Raw genomic sequence first — 19,526 nt, forward strand, 5'->3', positions numbered from 1 at the left:
AAGAGGCTCCTGAAACGATATTGTTTACAGATGTCCCAGGTTTGATCCCCGGCTACGGCTAATGTCAGTGGCGAGCAATTTCTAAACCGGTTCTGGGCACCCCCCCCCCCCATTGCCTTTCATCAACCCGCACTGACCAGCGTGGTGAAGTATGGTCAACCACCCCATGAACAGCACGGTGCGGTTCGTCATCCAGCAGTGGATTGACGAAGGAGGTTGAATATTACGCGTAATTATGATTTGATCGTTTTAAATAAAAGCTGCTTACGGATGCAAGACGAGGGCAGGTGGAGCGAGTTCGGGGAAGCTGAACTTGGTGATGGAGAGTGACCCAGCACTGGCCCGAAGGGGGAAGGGTTGCAATGAGTGCGGACTGCGATCTGCTGTGAGCCGTCCATCAGAGACGCCGTGGTCGTGAACGACTCGCGCAGAACGCAGAGATGCCCCTTGCAAGGACGCGAGAGGCAGAGCGAGCGAGGAAGGCGTGGACGAGAGAACGCACTCAGGTTCAAGACGAACGGCGGTCAAGAGTCATAACGGAGTGGCAGCCCACGGGATGGAACGCGTCCGAGAGGGACATCTACCGAGGAGACGGAGCGACGTATCCCCTCGTGTGGGAGTTCTGGGTTGCTCGCTCCCCACGGGATCGTGAGAGGTGGCGGACTTCATCCAGCAGTGGATTGACCATGGCTCATGATGATGGCGACTATGATGAGGAAGCTTTACCCAACGCTGTTTGCGTTGCGGCTTCTGTGAGCCAACGTGCGGCCTTGCGTGTTTGCTTGAGGGATTTACAATGGCCACAACCTGCAGAGCTGCATGAGCGCCACGTGAATCATTACACAACAACAAGCGGTGGGAGGCGAGGATGGGGGGGGGGGCTGTGGAGACTCCGCGGGGAAACAGCACCCGAGCGAGTCCTGTGCGAGAAGAGCCACGGGACTAAGAGACACCCACAGAGTGTCTAGACGTGACTAAGAGACACCCACAATGCGTCTAGATGTGACTAAGAGACACTCATAGAGTGTCTAGATGTGACTAAGAGACACTCACAGAGTGTCTAGATGTGACTAAGAGACACAGCGTGTCTAGATGTGAATAAGAGACACCCACAGAGTGTCTAGATGTGGCTAAGAGACACCCACAGCGTGTCTAGATGTGACTAAGAGACACCCACAGCATGTCTAGATGTGACTAAGAGACACCCACAGAGTGTCTAGATGTGACTAAGAGACACCCAGAGCATGTCTATATGTGGCTAAGAGACACCCACAGCGTGTCTAGATGTGGCTAAGAGACACTCACAGAGTGTCTAGAAGTGGCTAAGAGACACCCATAGCGTGTCTAGATGTGACTAAGAGACACCCACAGAGTGTCTAGATGTGGCTAAGAGACACCCACAGCGTGTCTAGATGTGGCTAAGAGATATCCACAATGTGTCTAGATGTGGTTAAGAGATGTCCACAATGTGTCTAGATGTGGCTAAGGGACACTCAGTGTGTCTAGATGTGGCTAAGAGATATCCACAGCATGTCTAGATGTGACTAAGAGATACCCACAGAGTGTATAGATGTGGCTAAGGGACACCCACAGTGTGTCTAGATGTGGCTAAGAGACACCCACAGCATGTCTAGATGTGGCTAAGAAACACCCACATCGTGTCTAGATGTGGCTAAGAGATACCCACAGCATGTCTAGATGTGGCTAAGAGACACCCACAGTGTGTCTAGATGTGGCTAAGAGATACCCACAGCGTATCTAGATGTGGCTAAGAGACACCCTCCACATTGTGGACACCTGCTGGTATTTAAGGCCTCAGTTTGGATCTATTCACCAAGGCGATGTCAACTTTGATGGCGCTGGCAAGCGGACCTCTAAACACAGCGGAGAGCGCATGCATGGTACAGCTCGGCACCGGGCTACTCGCTTAGGAGATGCAGTCCGATTAAACCCGAGGAGCCGTCCTCTTGTCCGCGATAAAGTTGGAGGGGATGGTAGGTGAAAAGCATTATGGGTATTTTCAAGATGGTGGAGAGCAGTGCATTCTGATTCAAGTCTCGAGTTGGTTTTGTTGGACCAGGTGATAACTCTAAGCAGCCAGGGCAGAGTCTCGTTTGCAAGAGGCACCTGGGGTCACCAAAATAACAAAACAGCTTTGAATAAATTAGAAACTAACATCGCAGGACTCCAACGATATATGGAAATGTATTTTAAAAAGTGTCGTTTGCGAGTCGCAGCACCTATTAAGGTCGGCACGGCACACGAGGGGGTGGGTGGCCAGCACCACGCGTGGCCGCTTGTCTGCCAAGTGGCGACAATTACACACCGCACCAGGTACTCATTTGAGGCTGAGTCGACCTAGGGGGAGGCTCACTGGTGTCGGCAGCCATGAGCGACAATCTCCCCGCGCCTGCTATTAGCGCGGTCGGCTACGTACGGCGCGAAAGTAGTTCAACGTACACACACAATCGAACCCGGGTTGCCGGGTTCGCTCGCCACCACCACCACCACAACCGCCACCGCGCTCGCTCGGCGCCGGCACCCACCGAGGCAGTGCAGGATATGAGGCGGTTGATGTGCCACGAGAGCTGCAGGGTGCCCTTGCCCTGGTAGCACGACTGCACGCGCTCCTTGATGGCCTCGTCGATGGCGCGCAGCGGGAAGACGCAGAGCGCCGACTCGCCGCCCGGCGGCCTGCGCCGGCCCTTCTGGTCCTTGAGGAAGACGGCGTAGAGGACCTTCTCGTTCGGCGAGATGCCCAGCGACTCGGCCAGCCGACGGCCGGGCCTCGCCAGGTAGGCCGCCTGCACCATGAGGTAGTCGACGCCGCCCTTGGAGCAGCCGATGGGCAGCTCGACGTAGGAGTAGAAGTGGCGGTCGTGCAGGCACAGGCGCACCACCTTGGAGGTGAAGAAGCGTTCGGCCGGCGCGTCGGCGGACAGCGGCTGTGTGTCGGGGTGCACGGTGAGGAAGTAGGCGAAGTCTCCGCTCGAGAAGCCGTACACGTAGAAGATGTCGAAGTTGGGGAACATGGAGAGCGTGTCGGACGGGATCTTCATCTGCGACGACTCGAAATCGTTGTGGTAGACGTACGCGAACATGTTGGCGTCCTCCGCGTCGCGCTTCAGCCAGCGGCTCGAGATCGTCGGGAAGTAGTCCACCTTGCCGTCGACCGGCGTGCCAACAAACAGCACGCTGCCCTCCTCATCGTCCTCGTCCTCCTCGTCTTTATCATCGTAGTCCCCGTCGTCGCCGCCGTCGATCCGGGGCGGGCGCCTCGGCGGGTCGACGATGAACCCGACGGACGAGCCGCGCTCGCTGACGCTCGACAGGTAGTGCTCCGACTTGTGCGCCGGCTCGCCCAGCTTGAAGAGGTCGTCCAGCTTGAGCAGCTTGCACACCCCCTGGAAGGCGCTGCCACACGCCAGCAGGCGCGAGCGCCGCGCGTCCACCAGCAGCAGCCTGTTGACGTTGTCGCTGGGCGCTGACTCCTGGTTGCACTGCTGCACCATCGGCGGCGGGTAGCATTCGCGGTTGTCCATCACGGGGCCCGTTTCGTGGTCGCGCAGCAGGGTCAGGTTGCTCGACAGCTGGTACACGCGGTTGACGCCGCCCACGTACACCTTGCCCGTGCCGCCGTCGACAACCAGGTGGTTCAGCGGCCAGTTCTTGTTGGGCGTCGCGAATCTGGCGGCGCCGCCGCCGCCGCCGTCACCTCCGTCCTCGCCGGAGGGCTGGCGGGAGCCGCGCGATGCCGGCGCCAGCGGCGGCAGCAGCAGCAGCAGCGGCAGCAGCGCGAGCAGCAGGTGCGTAAGCGGCGGCGGCCGGCGGTGGCGGCTGTGGCGATCGCGGCGGCCGTGGCAGAGTTGGCGACGGTTGTTGCCGAGCGCCGGGTTGGAGGCGGAGACGCGGAGGAGGGGGTGAGGAGGAGTCATGATCCGCGCGTCGCCTCAACTGGACGCGCGTCCACGCATCCACGCGACCCCAGATGACCCGGCACGACCCGGCCCAGCTCGGCCCCGGCGTCGTGGGAGCTGAAAGGGACGAGAGGAGCACGCGCTGGTGAGTGACAGGAGAAGCATCCGTGATAAATCGTGAACTCGTGCACCTCCTCACCAGCCCACCCACGCAGTCATATTCCCAGCTCCTCACTCGTATACCCACCTATTTACAAATCCCCCCGCCTATCCATTCACCCATCTCACTTGCTTACTCGTTCACTCACCCACCTACTCAGTGAGGAGGGGGTAAGGGGCCGTGAAGCGGTGGAGATGTCTGAGATTAAGGGCATCACGTGCATCAGCAGCTCCGTGAGACGGAAGGCGAGACCAGCTCTCTCCGTGAGTGCGCCAATAGCTGTACCGTGCTGATGTGGCCTAATGAGGACGAAGCTGGTCTGCAGCCCCGAGTCCTTGTTTCTCTACCGCCTGTTGTTGTGACGGCCACATTCTCAACTCGAGTCTATGGTTCTAAATTACGACCATGCCACACGCGCAGTTCTTTTGAACTGGTGGTCTGGACAAGGTTGAGCGCTTTTGTACCTGCAGTACCGCTCGGATCTATTTGTATCGCCGGTCGGCACCGTGGACTCCCTTCCACGGGAGATGCCTCATCTCGCGGGAAGCTCCGGGGGAGATAGCGAAATAAATAAATAAATAACGCCACAGGCCTCCCATATAGAGCGTCCCCAGAAAGCGTCACTTACAGTGGCAATCAGTGCGGCGTGATGATGCTGCTGCTAGGGCTGCTATTGCTGCTGATGTTGAGCTGATGCTGCTGATGATGTTGCTGCACTCGCCCGCGATCACTCCATGGCCACCACGGGGGTGGGGGGGGGCAGCTCCCGACCCAGGAACAAAGACACTCGGCGCCACGTGCCTCTGGCTGTGCGCGCGGGGCTTTGCGGGACCACCTCAAGCCCGAAGCTGCCTGAGAGATCGCCTCGTGTCCCCGACCCGGCCAAGGCGTCAAATTCTACCGCACTGTACGGCACCAGCAGGGGCAGCCGGGGCGTCCTACAGAGGTAGGGAATCCTCGGGGACCCCTCGGGGACTCCTCGGGGACCCCTCGGGGACTCGATCTTCGCTCCACCGAGCTAACAAGTTCTCCAGGAATTGGTGGGGGCAGTGGTGGTGCCGCCTTGTTGCTCAGTGGTGAGCCCTGAAGCTCCATCATGGCAGATTTACAAGATTACCAAATAACTAATAAGCTACCCGATAGCTAATCAACTCACCAGACAGCTGGCCAGCTCACCTGGGAGCTGATCAACTGTGCGTGTATATGTGTGTGCATGTACACATACACGTGTGTGCCTGTATATACGTGTGTGCGCGAGTATACGTGTGTGTACGCGTGTACACACACGTGTGTGCGCGCGTTCACACACGCGTGCGTACGTGCGTACGTGTGTGTGTGCATGAGCGAGGCTACATCGCCATCGGGAGCTCTGTTAACCAGTCGGCCGATGGACGCTCGGCGGCTCTCGCGCGTCCGCGACGCTGTGGACGCCACTCGTGCAGGCCAATTTAGCTCGCTCGGATTAACGAATCGCCCATTCGGAGCGTCTCACGAATCTGCAGTCACTCGCTGAGGTCGCACGGACTCCAAGAGCCCACCCAGGCCGGGGACTTCGAGGGCCCCAATCGAGTGCCCGCCGCTGGTAGAGACTGCAGTGTGTGGCCACGTGGACTCGGAGTCGGCACAGCGAGAGGGATACTGGGTGTGGGGTGCCGTGCTGGAAGTTGCAAGCCCCCAAATACGGCTCATTACGTTTAATTTTGCTTCGCGTGTAAAATAAAAGGCGACGATAATTTCCAATATTCCTTTAAGTGCATAAAATATATACAGTACTATATATACGGTACTATATATACAGTACTATATATGCGGTACTATATATACGGTACTATATATACGGTACTATATATACAGTACTATATATAGACGGTACTATAATAATGATGCACAGCATCCTTGTCAATCCACTGCTGGATGAAGTCCCCTTCGCCACGCCGTATTGTCGATCGGTGGGGGGGGGGGTTGTTTGACCATACTTCACCACGCTGGTCAGCGCGGGATGAAAAAGTCCGGGACCGGTTCAGACATCACTCGCCACAGCTTGCATGGTTAACAACACGATACGCTCACCACTGCGCCACCGCTCCTCCCCGTGTACAATATTCCATGAAATATCACGTGATATGGTAAAGTTGACCATCGACAACAACAACATCATCTCGCCGTCGACAAAATTTAGCACCACTCCGTGGAAAGCCAACACAGCGATCGTCCTGTGCACGTGCGAGGCCCCGTCATGTGAATGTAGAATTCCCACCGCTCTCTTGGAAAGGTCAACTCCAGCGCAGTCTCCGGAGATCAAGGGGGGCCATTGGCCTCGTCCCAACCGCACCGCGACTCGCTCGCCCACGTGGCCTCGCGCGCCCGACGGATCGGAGGGCGGCCACGTGGCCAGGAGCCGGGGCGCCTTTCCGAAATCGCGAGGCCGCGAGTGATGGAGGCAAACTCGGGGAGTTGCTTTCATCCAGCAGTGGATCGATCGTGACTGACGATGACGATGGTGGTGCTGGTAATGAAGATCGTGATCCGACTGAGTGATGTTCTCGAAGGGCGAGACAGGCTGACATGTTACTCACGACCAGAAACAGAGCGATGGGGATTGCCAAGGGATGACTGGGGTCATTGCCTAGGGACGACTGGGATCATTGCCTAGGGATGACTGGGGTCATTGCCTAGGGATGACTAGGATCATTGCCTAGGGATGACTGGAGTCATTGCCTAGGGACGACTGGGATCATTGCCTAGGGATGACTGAAGTCATTGCCTAGGGATGACTAGGATCATTGCCTAGGGATGACTGGAGTCATTGCCTAGGGACGACTGGGATCATTGCCTAGGGATGACTGGGGTCATTGCCTAGGGACGACTGGGATCATTGCCTAGGGATGACTGGGGTCATTGCCTAGGGATGACTAGGATCATTGCCTAGGGATGACTGGAGTCATTGCCTAGGGACGATTTGGATCATTGCCTAGGGATGACTGGAGTCATTGCCTAGGGATGACTATGATCATTGCCTAGGGATGACTGGAGTCATTGCCAGTGGAGCAGAGTTAGACTGTACTCGCTGTTGCAACCGCACACTCGCGAGCTTCTCGGGTGTGAGGGGCAACACGTGATTAGGGGGTGTGGAGTGGGGGGGTCCAGGGGGAACCTTCCCCCCGCAGGGACACATTATCTGGGTCTTCATCCTTCCACTCTCAGCCAGCCGCCGACTTAATGACGCCCCGGTTCGCCTCGCTAATTGCTCTACAGCTCGGGATGGTGCTGATGTTGGTTTCTTTATTAATTGAGATGTGTATACTGTACTGTATGTGTGTGTATCTGTACCTCTTGATTATCACGGGTTGGCTGTGTACGGTGAGAAAGAAGTTCAACATAAATGTAGGCGTGGGTAGCGGTTGTGTAGTGGTTAGCGCACTTCTCTCCGCCCCCCCCCCCCCACCCCCGGCGACCGGAGTTTAATTCCCGTTCACGGCCAATAACTGTGGCGAAAATCTAAACCGATACTGGGCGTCCCCTAGGTCGACTCAGCCTCAAATGAGTACCCGGTGCGGTGTCTAAACATCGAAACTGGGGAGACAAAGGCGGCCGGGCGTGCTGCTGGCCACCCACCCCCTCGTGTGCCGTGCCCGCCTTCATACGTGCTCGCTAACAGCACTTGCCGCAACAGTCTGTTGCAGGCTACACGGGGGATCTTTGTCTCTGTGTGTACGCGTCCTCTGTGCTCAGTGCAGTCACCAGTGAGACGCATTCTACTCACAGCTTCATCACCGCCGCCACCACCGTGATCAATATCACCATCACCATGGCCATCGCCGAGATGTAATGATCACCAAAGCGATCAGCAGTGCTGATGTGTACGTGATGTGATGATCACTCAGTCGGGATCACACACACGCCGGCAATCACGGTGGAGACTGGGCAGGAGCCTCCTTGAAACGAGCCATGAGACTCAGTGAGGCTAACGAGTGGAATACTAATGAATATTATTAATCACAGTAATTACTATTATTTATCACAATACTAATTAATATAATTTCATTATTAATTCATATTATTGTAATGATTGCTTATTATCCAAGTGTAATTGATCACTCTCAAGCTCTTATTTTTATCATCAACATCATCATCGTTACAATCATCGTTATTAACATCATTGTTGTGAATGTGATGAACGCAATCAGGATGACTGTCATCACGACTATCTTCACAATCACCATCAAGAACATCCATCATTTTCAAGAATGGCATCATGCACGCTGTGCACTCAGCGGTCATCACGGCTGCCTTGAATAAGTCGCTGACCCGCCCGCCATGTACACCCATTAGCAGTGGGGAGACAAAGGCGGCCGGGCGTGGTGCTGTGACTACGCCGCTCTCGCGCCCGCCGTACCGGCCTCAGTAGGCGCTCGCTAACAGCGGTGGCCCCAAAAGTCGACGTCGGCCAGAGGTCAATCTCTCGCTCGCCGCTAGGCAGGCTCGCGTTAGGGATGAACAATGTAAGTCGCTACCACTGGAGTACAAAGTCCGCGTGCTCATGCCAATCACGTGCGAGCGAACGCGAGGTTCCTAATGCGAGATGGACATGAAGAGACCTCGAAGATTCACGGAGCACCGTTCCGACTGAAACGCAACCCTGGCCTCACGGGAGATCGTACCCTGGCTTCACGGGAGATCGTACCCTGGCCTCACGGGAGATCGTACCCTGGCCTCACGGGAGATCGTACCCTGGCTTCACGGGAGATCGTACCCTGGCTTCACGAGAGAAGGCTACATGTAGGTGTACTGGCGCTGAAGGATGTTTTTCCACTGTGCGAGGCTATATCGGGAGAGCAGGTATCGTCGGCCAGGGCTCCCCACAGACCCGGTTGCTCTTAAAATACAGCCGACCCAAGTGGCAGCAATAGGAAACATGGCTTGTCCTGACCAAACGGGGTATCCCCTCTCTCCTCTGGCAGCTACAGGGGTCCCTGTGAACCACGAAAGGGGTCCCTGTGAATTAGGGGACCCAGCCCAGTCAGTGTAGACGCGCGCATACAGAGACACGCACCGAATCATACAGACACACAGACACGCGCACGCATACAGAGAGACATACACGGAGACACGTAGATACACACACAGAGACACGCACCGAATCATACAGACACGCAGACACGCGCACGCATACAGAGAAACACACACGGAGACACGTAGATACACACACAGAGACACGCACCGAATCATACAGACACACAGACACGCGCACGCATACAGAGAGACACACACAGAGACACGTAGATACACACACAGAGACACGCACCGAATCATACAGACACACAGACACGCGCACGCATACAGGGAGACACACACGGAGAAACATAGATACACACAGAGACACGCACCGAATCATACAGACGCGCACGCATACAGAGAGACACACACGGAGACACTTAGATACACACACAGAGACACGCACCGAATCATACAGACGCGCACGCATACAGAGAGACACACACGGAGACACGTAGATACACACACAGAGACACGCACCGAATCATACAGACGCGCACGCATACAGAGAGACACACACGGAGACACGAGACAGACCCCCGTATAGCCTCAACAGACTTTCGGGGCAAGTGCTGTTAGCGAGCGCCTATGAAGACAAGCACGGCGCACGAAGTTATGGTGTGGTCATCTCCACGCCCGGCCGCCTTTGTCTCCCCAGTAATAACGATATCTGTGTGTGTATACACGCAGATACATACAATCGAACTACAATGGCTCAGGTAGGTGTGAACGTGTATTATGACATGTCTTTAGCCAGGAAAGGCGGCCTCGCTGAGTCGCAAGATTCGTGTCCTCCTACCCTGGGAGGTTTGGCCGGTTTCAAGACTGGAGGTAACCGGACACCTCGGAGGAACCCCAACGCCGCGCGTACGCGGTGGAAACGTCAGTCAAAGCTCCGCACAGATAGATTTAAGAATCCAATGCTGTACAGCCCATATATGATGCTGATCATCTCGCACAGCGGCAAGCCGACAGCACCCGCTTATATTCGCAGGCTGTCTCCGTTAATATTCGCAGGCAGTCTCCCTTAATATTCGCAGGCTGTCTCCCTTAATATTCGCAGGCTGTCTCCCTTAATATTCGCAGGCTATCTCCCATCCACGGACAAACGAAGCTCGACCCCTGCCGAGCTTCTGAGATCGCCCGTGGGTCTGACTCGGTACCCGTGGGCTCGACTCGGTACCCATGGGCCTGACTCGGTACCCGTGGGCTCGACTCGGTACCCGTGGGCCTGACTCGGTACCCGTGGGCTCGACTCGGTACCCGTGGGCTCGACTCGGTACCCGTGGGCTTTGACTCGGTACCCGTGGGCTTTGACTCGGTACCCGTGGGCCTGACTCGGTACCCGTGGGCTCGACTCGGTACCCGTGGGTCTGACTCGGTACCCGTGGGCTTTGACTCGCTACCCGTGGGCTTTGACTCGGTACCCGTGGGCTTTGACTCGGTACCCGTGGGCTTTGACTCGGTACCCGTGGGCTTTGACTCGCTACCCGTGGGCTTTGACTCGGTACCCACACGACAAAGATCGCCCCCGGAGCCGTGACAGGCTGAGCGCCGACGAAGGGCGACCCGGCACACGAGTGGTGGGTGGCCATCGGCGATGTTTACACATCTCACCAGCTAACACCGTGTAACAAATAAATGTTTTTTTCCTGACTAGTAAGTGTTAGTTCCTAATTGCGTATGACTCAAAAGTACAGAAAATAGCTATTACTCCCCACACACTTTGCTTTTGTGACCAGGACAGTGATATTTTGAAATTTACCTATTTTCAATGAGAAAACGTGCGCATTTGTGTGTTTCGTTCACACAAGGTACCCAGGAACAAAAATTGTGTTACAGAGTGTCATCATTTGAGGCTTCATGCTGGGTTTTGGGCGTGAGCGGGGATCAAACTCTACAGCTCCCCACGCAGCGATTGACAGGTCAGATTCCTATCAAGCACCGATAGGAATCCTGAGTACGCAGAGTACTCACGCACACAGACACACACACGCACACACGCGCACATACCCAGTCATGAAGAAATCACCCGGAATGCGCCCCAATCTCTGCACATCTCGGAAGCCAAGCCGGTTCTCGTCTGGCTGGCGGAAGCAGCGTACGGAACAACATTACGGAGTTGCACGGTGGGCACGGCTCCCGTGTGGCCCGCGACCAACCCTCCTCGCTCGCTCGCGGCGCCACGGCGCGGCGTGGCTGAAGGCCCTCGCCCACCAGAGGACCGGGCAGGGGCTGCGCGCGAGAAACCCGCCACCCGAGTTCGATTCCCGCTCACGGTCAACACCGGTGACGGTTATCCGAGTCGGTTTTGGGCCCTCCACTAGGTCGACTCGGCCTTAAATGAGTACCCTGTGTTACGGGCAGCAACTGGGGAGACAAAGACGGCCCGGCCCCAACACTCTGTTGGGGCTTTAGCGGGGCTCCTGTGTGCGTGTCGCGATGTACACAGCGTGCACGCATTCCGCAGGCCACGCTGTGTACACGCGTGCCCATCAACTCACACACTCGTCACCGACACACACGGACAGGAAAGATAAACACCCCCACACCCCTGATAGCCTTGAACAGACTTTTAGGGCAAGTGTTATTAGCGAGCACCTATGGAGGCCGGCACAGTACACGAGAGGGTATTTGGCCAGCACCACGCCCGGCCGCCTTTGTCTCCCGAGTGGTGATGTTTACACGCCGTACTAGTTACCCATTTGAGGCCGAGTAGACCGAGGGGACGCCCAGACCCGCTTCAGATAATCGCTGCTGGTGTTGGCCGTGAGCCGCAATGGAACTTGGGTCGCCGGGTTCGTAAACGCAGCGTGCTAACCGCTGCGCCACCGCCCCCATACACGGAGAGACAGAAATACAGACGGAGAAGCTCCTCCTGTGGTCTCCCTGTCCCCACGTCTCCCCGTGGCTCCGTCTCGCTCTCCTCAAGTCTCCGCGAGTCGCCTCTGCTTAGCCTCTGCCCCCCGGTATCACCATCTCTCCCTGCCCCGCGCCCTGTCTCTCTGTCCCCCCCCCCTCCGTGTCTCCCCCCCGTGTCTGCCAGTGTCTCAGTGTCCCCGCGTCAAACGGACCGGCGATCTGGAGTTCTCTATCCCGCTGTCGCTCCGCGTCTCTCTCTCTCCCAACTCTCCCCCAACATCTCCGTCGTGGCTATCCCCGCACCCTTCTCCTCTCGTCTCTCCACGTCTTCCTGTGCCTCCCCTAACCCCATGTCTCCTCGTGCCTACCAATTTCCTTGCATATCTCTGTCTCCCTGTTCTCTCCCGTGTCTCCCCGTATGAATACGTCTGCAAATTTTTCTCCGTCTCTCTGTCTCCTTGTCCCCGTGTCTCTCTCTCTAGGTCTCCCCGTCTACATATCCCAGTCTCAGTTTCCCCGTATCCGCAAGGATCCAAGTGTATCTCCGTATCTCCCCGTGTCCCTCTCCCTGTCTCCCCCTTCCCCATGTCTCCATCCCCGTGTCGCCGCGAGTGTCCGTGTTGCCGTGTCTCTCCACGTCCCCGTGTCTTCTCGTCCCCAAGTCTCGCCGTGTGAGTGCAGCACGCGGGCAGCTCACAGCTCTCTCAAGCTCCACAACTTACAATAATAATTGCAAGTTGTGATTGATAATTATCAATCACACGTGGCAATCACACCACCACCAGCTCGACCACTACCTCCACCACCGCGACCACCTCCTCTTCCACCACCACCTCAACTTCCACGACAACCACCACCACAATCTCTACCACCACCAAAATATAAAGATCCACCGTATAGCCTGGACAGACTGTTGGGACAAGTGCTGTTAGCGAGCACTCGTGAAGACCGGCGAGGCACAAGAGCGGGTAGGTAGCAATCACTACCTCCAACCGCCTTTGTCTCCCCGGTGGCGATATTCACACTCCGCACCAGGTACTCATATGAGGCTGAATCGACCTAGGGGAAGTCAAGGACCGGTTCAGATATTCGTCACCGGTTTTTTCCGTGAGCCGCACTCGAACTGGGGTGGCCGGGTTCGTAGCACCGCGCGCTAACCACCACCGCTCCCACCAACCTCCACCACCAGCAGCACCCACCACAACGTCCACCACTTCCACAATCACACCACCACTCACCCTCCTCCTACCTACCGTTCGCCAAAATCCAAGTTCGGCACAGGGACCGGGTGGGTGACTCCGGGCACCGGCGATCGAGAAACGACGGCGCCTCGAAGCCTTCTCTCTTCTTCCGCTCTCTTCTGTCTCCTCGTGTGTCTCGCGTCCTCCCTGGAGTCTCTCACTTGCCCCCCTCCCCTTGCTCTTCTCCCCTTACCCTCCCCCGCCCGCGATTTGGTGCTCGCGGCTCCTCTGATTATGGCTCCTCCGCACGAAGAGGCAACTTTGGGAGCGCGCTTGAAGATGTGCGGAGCGCGCGCGCGCCGAGCGAGCGAGAGAGCGGAGATAACGCAGAGAAAGAGAGCGAGAGGAGAGCTCCCGAACTCTCTCCACCTTCTTCTCGTCGACGCGTCGCTCCCCTTCTCCAGCGCCGCTCGCACTCTCTCTACCGCTCTCGCACGCAACACTCTCGCGTCGCGCGCGCGGTGGCAGCGGCCTTGCGTCTGCGTCTCTGCGCTATCGGCGCTCGGGAAGGGGCGGGCGAGTGGCTGCCGTGGAGGCTTCGCGCATCTTTGCGCTGCTGCCGCCGCCGCTGCTGCTGCCTCCCTCTTAGCGCGGCCGCTCGTGACGATGGCAGCGGTGATGCTGGAGACGACGCACGGCACAGACACTCAGAGCGCCGTGGCATCCATCCGCCGCGAGGTGTTGGCCGCCGCGCCTGCGCAACTCCCCAAACCTCACTCCTCCTCCTCCTGCTGCTGCTGTTCACTCTCTCGCACTCTCTCGCTGCTCCCTCCCTCCCTCCCTCTCGCGCCCTCTCTCCCTCCTATCGCACGCGCTCTCTCTCTCTCGCCAGTTCGCTCGCTCCGTCTCTCTGCCCCCTCCCTCCCCACGCAGCCTCCCCCTGCCCCCACCACGCACAGGCGACTCGCGCTGTCTGACCGCTACCCCCACCGGCGCACACTCACACAAAGGTCCCCCGTGTAGCCTTAACAGACTGTTGGGGTCAAGCGTTGTTAGCGAGCACCTATGAAGGCAAGCACGGCACACGGAGGGGGTGGGTGGCCAACACCAGACCCGGCCGCCTTTGTCTCTCCGGTGTCCGGTGGTGATGTTTACACACAGTACCACGTATCTATTTAAGGCTGAGTCGACCTTGGGGAGGCCCAGGACTGGTTCAGATATTCGGCACCGATGTTGGCAGTGAATAGAACTCGGGTCGCTGAGTTAGTAGCGCAGTGCGCTCAACCACGACAATGCCGCCCCCTAGAACACACACGCACGTGCAGCATTCACGCGAACAGGCAGGCACACACGTTCACACGTACATACACATTCATAAATACACACACGGGTATACACCCTGGAAAACAAGACAAAGATCCTCCTATGGCCTCGAGCAGACTGTTGGGACAAATTTTGATTAGCGAGCACTATTGAAGGCCAGGGCGGTACACGAGGGGGTTGGTGGCCAGCACCACGCCCGCCGCCTTTGTCTCTCTAGTGGCGATGTTTACATACCTCACCAGGTACTCATTGGAGGCTGAGTCGGCCTAGTGGAAGCCCAGGACCGGCTCAGATAATCATCACTCGTGTTGGCCGTGAGCGGGAATCTAACTAGGGTCGCCGGGTTCGGAGCGCAGTGCGCTATCTGCTACACTACCGCTCACAGGTATACAAAGACAAAGATCCCCCCTATAGCCTCATCAGACTGCTAGGGCGAGTGCTGTTTGCGAGCACCTATGAAGGCCGACACGACACACGAGGGGTTGGATATACACACGTACACACACACGTACACACACACACGTACACCATGAGCATCCAACACCATCCACCCCTCTCCTCCCCACATCCGTACTCCCTCGCCACGAGACCTGGCTGCAATTCCTGACGTGAATCCAACATTCGGGAAGTGTCTCTGGGATGAGAGATTGATGCCACTGTTGCTGATGTTCACGATGCTACTGCTGCAACTGTTGTTAATCCTGCTGATAATGATGGTGGTGGTTCAACTGTTTCTGATACTTCTGATCGTGCAACTGCTGATGCTACTGCTGCTGATGTTGTGCTTGGCATTTATGGAGATGATGATGCTGCTGATGATAAGTATGCAACTGCTGCAAATTATTCATCTGCTGCTGATGATGGTAATGCTGACTATGAGGATGATGCTGATGATAATGGTGCTGATGATGAGAATGCTGCTGATGATGATAATGATGCTGCTGATGATGATAATGCTGATGATTATAATGCTGCTGCTGATGATGATAATGCTGCTGCTGATGATAATGCTGCTGCTGATGATAATGCTGCTGATGATGCTGCTGCTGATGGTGCTGCTGCTGATGATAATGCTGCTGATAATGCTGCTGATGATGCTGCTGATGATGATGATAATGCTGCTGCTGATGATGATAATGCTGCTGATGCTGCTGCCAGGGTGCGGAATGCGGCAGAAAGAGAAATCTGCCCCCAAATTCCTGAGCAGATGCGAGTGTCGCGCGCACTGCGCGTGCGCGTGCGGCTCTGGGAGGGGGAGAAGGGGTGGGGAGGCGGGGAGGGAGGGGGAGAGGAGATAGAGAGGGGGAGAGTAAAGAGGAAGGCGAGAGTGGGGGAGAGGGAGGGGAGAGTGGGGGGAGAGGGAAGGGAGAGTGGGGGGAGAGGGAGGGGAGAGTGGGGGGAGAGGGAGGGAGAGTGGGGGGAGAGGGAGGGGAGAGTGAGGGGGGTAAGAGGGAGTGGGGGGGAGAGTGAGGGGGGGGATAAGAGGGAGGGAGAAGAGAGAACAAATGCTGGCAATAAAATAATGACGGCGGCGATGATGATCATCAACTCAAATGCTCTTGCTGATGCTGCTGCTGATGATGATGCTGCTGCTGATGATTGATGACGATGCTGCAGATACTGCTGCTGATGATTGCTGACGATGCTGCAGATACTGCTGCTGATGATGATGCTGCTGATGATGCTATTCAAGTGCTTCTTTATGGTCTTACTGTAATTGTGCATTCATCCGATGCTGCTGCGGATGATGATGGTACAGCTGATGCTAATCGTGCTGCTGATGGTGATGCTGCAGGTGATGGTGATGCTACAGGTGATGCTATTGTTGATGACGATGATACCGCTGTTGCTGCTGATGATGATGCTGATGATGATAATGATGATCACGGTTGCTATATTATTTCTTCACAGCGGTTCACAGCTCACGGTTCGCGGAGATGCATGGATCGGTGCTAATGCGACAGCTGATGATGTTGCTGCTGCTGCTACAGCAGTTGTTGAAGATGGCACTGGTTATGATGATGATGATGATAATGATCTGAGTGGTAATGGATTGGGCAAAATAGCCATAATTATATCTGTCATCATAGTAAATTATGTTTAATTCATCGTAGACGGAATGACCACATACACCACACAACATATACACAGAACACACAGACAAACGCACCATACACACCACGCACACACACCAACCATATACACATCCCAAGCACACGTGTCACCACACACACACACACTCCACATACACAACGCACACGTGTCACCACACACACACACACTCCACATACACAACGCACACGTGTCACCACACACACACACACTCCACATACACAACGCACACGTGTCACCACACACACACCCCCAAGCACACGTGTCACCACACACACTCCGTGTTAACTCATCCGTCTGTTTTATATGACTATACATATTTAATGAGCTCAATAAAACAAATTCTGTAATGTGTGATGTCGGAACATTCCATGGGAATGTCCTACAGAGGGAGGCAAGTTGCAGGCAGCGTGACTGATCAACAACCCTCGCCTTCGTCATCATCATAGCGGTCCTCTAAACCCACACGTGGGCCGAGGGCATTAGTTGACCATACTTCACCACGCCGGTCAGTGTGGGTTGGTCAAGGGCTTGATGATGGCCGACGGTCGCGGGTAATTACGGAGTGCAGACCAAGGGATTGGATCTCCTCCGAGGGGCCGTCCGTTGTGGAGATGGAGCGGCGATGGAAGCCGCTGGGTGGATTGTTACGTCGCAGGGTCGCGAGCGGTGGCGGCGGCTTGGGAGAGGCCTTCATCCAGCAGTGGAGTGAACATGTCTGATGGTCATCATTTTGTCCACTCACGCCTCTACCAGCGCACGACTGGCCCGACGTCCAGTATAGCTATAGACTGCATTGACGCAGCCGCGGTGGCTACAGGAGCAGCAGTAGCAACGTTAGCAGGAACAGCAGCAGTAGCATTAGCAGCAGCAACAGCAGTAGCAACCAGTAGTATCAGCAGCAGCAGTAGCATTAGAAACAGCAACAGCAGCAGTAGCAACCAGTCGTATCAACAGCAGTAGTAGCATTACAAACAGCAACACCAACAGTAGCAACCAGTAGTATCAGCAGCAGTAGCATTAGAAACAGCAACAGCAGCAGTAGCAACCAGTCGTATCAACAGCAGCAGTAGCAACCAGTCGAATCAGCAGCAGTAGCAACCAGTCGTATCAGCAGCAGCAGCAGTAGCAACCAGTAGTATCAGCAGCAGCAGCATCCAGTCGTATCAGCAGCAGTAGCAACCAGTAGTATCAGCAGCAGCAGCAACCAGTCGTATCAGCAGCAGCAGTTGCAACCAGTCGTATCAGCAGCAGTAGCAGTAGCAACCAGTCGTATCAGCAGCAGCAGTTGCAACTGGTCGTATCAACAGCAGCAGTAGCAACCAGTCGTATCAGCAGCAGTAGCAGTAGCAACCAGTCGTATCAGCAACAGTAGCAACCAGTCGTATCAACAGCAGCAGTAGCAACCAGTAGTATCAACAGCAGTAGCAACCAGTAGTATCAGCAGCAGCAGCAGCAACCAATCGTAGCAGCAGCAGCAGTAGCAACCAGTAGTATCAGCAGCAGCAGCAGTAGCAACCAGTAGTATCAGCAACAGTAGCAACCAGTAGTATCAGCAGCAGCAGTAGCAACCAGTAGTATCAACAGCAGCAGCAGTAGCAACCAGTCGTAGCAGCAGCAACAGTAGCAACCAGTCGAATCAGCAGCAGTAGCAGTAGCAACCAGTAGTATCAACAGCAGCAGCAGTAGCAACCAGTCGTATCAGCAGCAGCAGTAGCAACAAGTCGTATCAGCAGCAGTAGCAACCAGTAGTATCAGCAGCAGCAGTAGCAACCAGTAGTATCAGCAGCAGCAGTAGCAACAAGTCGTATCAGCAGCAGTAGCAGTATCAGCAGTGGAATCAGCAGTGCACGTGTAAAGATAATCTGTCTTACGGCAGCAATCGCGTTCCCATGGTTACGCTGGGGGTTTAATAAAAATGGCACATTCCTCAACGCGGTGATGGTGATGACAGTGGCGATTATGATGATGGTGATGGCGACAATGATGGTGATGGCTAACAGCGATTCTCGTGATGGCGGTGATGAAAACGACGGTGGCGATAGGGGGATAGGCCTTCATTCAGGAATGGATAGACCACGTCCCACGACGATGATGGTGATGATAATGCTTTTGAAGGCACGACGATTCTATTTATGTGTGAGTGGGTGGCACGGTGAAGTGGAGCAGGATGATGATGATGGTGGTCGTGGTGCTCACAATGGGGAGTTGCAGTGCAGCAGCGCTGCGATAGAGACCCAGAGACCCCAGTTCGATTCCCGCTCACGTCCAACACCAATGACGACTATTTGAATCGGTCCTGGGTCTCCCCTAGGTCGATGCAGCTTCAAATGAGAACCCTGGTGCCGCGTGTAAAAAGCATCGGGGAGACAAAGACGGCCGGGCGTGTTGTTGGCCACCCACCCCTTCGTGTGCTGTGCCAGCCTCGCTAACAGAACTTGCCCCAATAGTTTGTTTAGGTTATATGGGGTCTTTGTCTTTGGTACTCACAATGGCTGTCGAGAGGGCTATAAACACTGTTTAAAAACGTTGTTTATAGCCCTTTAGAGCCAGTGGTGAACATTCCACATTCCTACGGCGGGAGCGAGTCTTTACATACAACCACTGTGGACTTCTCCAAGAAACTGTACTCGTTTTATCGATCCCGGTGAGATGATGGCACGGAGTCAACCTTCATCCAGGAGTTGAACTCGCACCCCTTGTCCCGCTGAGCACCCCGCCTGCCCCCACAACTGTGACGGCGGTGATGCTGACGACGATGTCAGCGATCGTGATGATCACGATGATGATTGCTGTGGTCGTATTGGCGAACCTGAGACGATGGTGGCGGTGGTGGTCACGATGATGATGACGATGGTGGTGGTCACGATGATGATGACGATGGTGGCGGTGGTGGTCACGATGATGATGACGATG

General features: G+C 55.7%; 1 protein-coding gene across 1 annotated transcript in view; it reads right to left on the reverse strand.

The window, feature by feature from the left end:
* Positions 1-14,005, reverse strand: part of LOC116942492 (plexin-A1) — a 161,752-nt gene extending 147,747 nt beyond the window's left edge. The window contains exons 1-2 of the mRNA XM_032954492.2: positions 13,248-14,005; positions 2,547-4,034 (exon numbers count right to left, since the gene is read on the reverse strand). Of these exons, the coding sequence (XP_032810383.2) occupies positions 2,547-3,935 (1,389 nt within the window). The 5' untranslated portion in view covers positions 3,936-4,034; positions 13,248-14,005. The remainder of the gene's footprint in view (positions 1-2,546; positions 4,035-13,247) is intronic.
* Positions 14,006-19,526: the final 5,521 nt, after the last annotated feature.

The sequence above is a fragment of the Petromyzon marinus genome, chromosome 14 (genome assembly GCF_048934315.1).
Source record: "Petromyzon marinus isolate PM22_M1 ecotype Great Lakes invasive population chromosome 14, UKy_Petmar_22M1.pri1.0, whole genome shotgun sequence".
Taxonomy (NCBI): domain Eukaryota; kingdom Metazoa; phylum Chordata; class Hyperoartia; order Petromyzontiformes; family Petromyzontidae; genus Petromyzon; species Petromyzon marinus.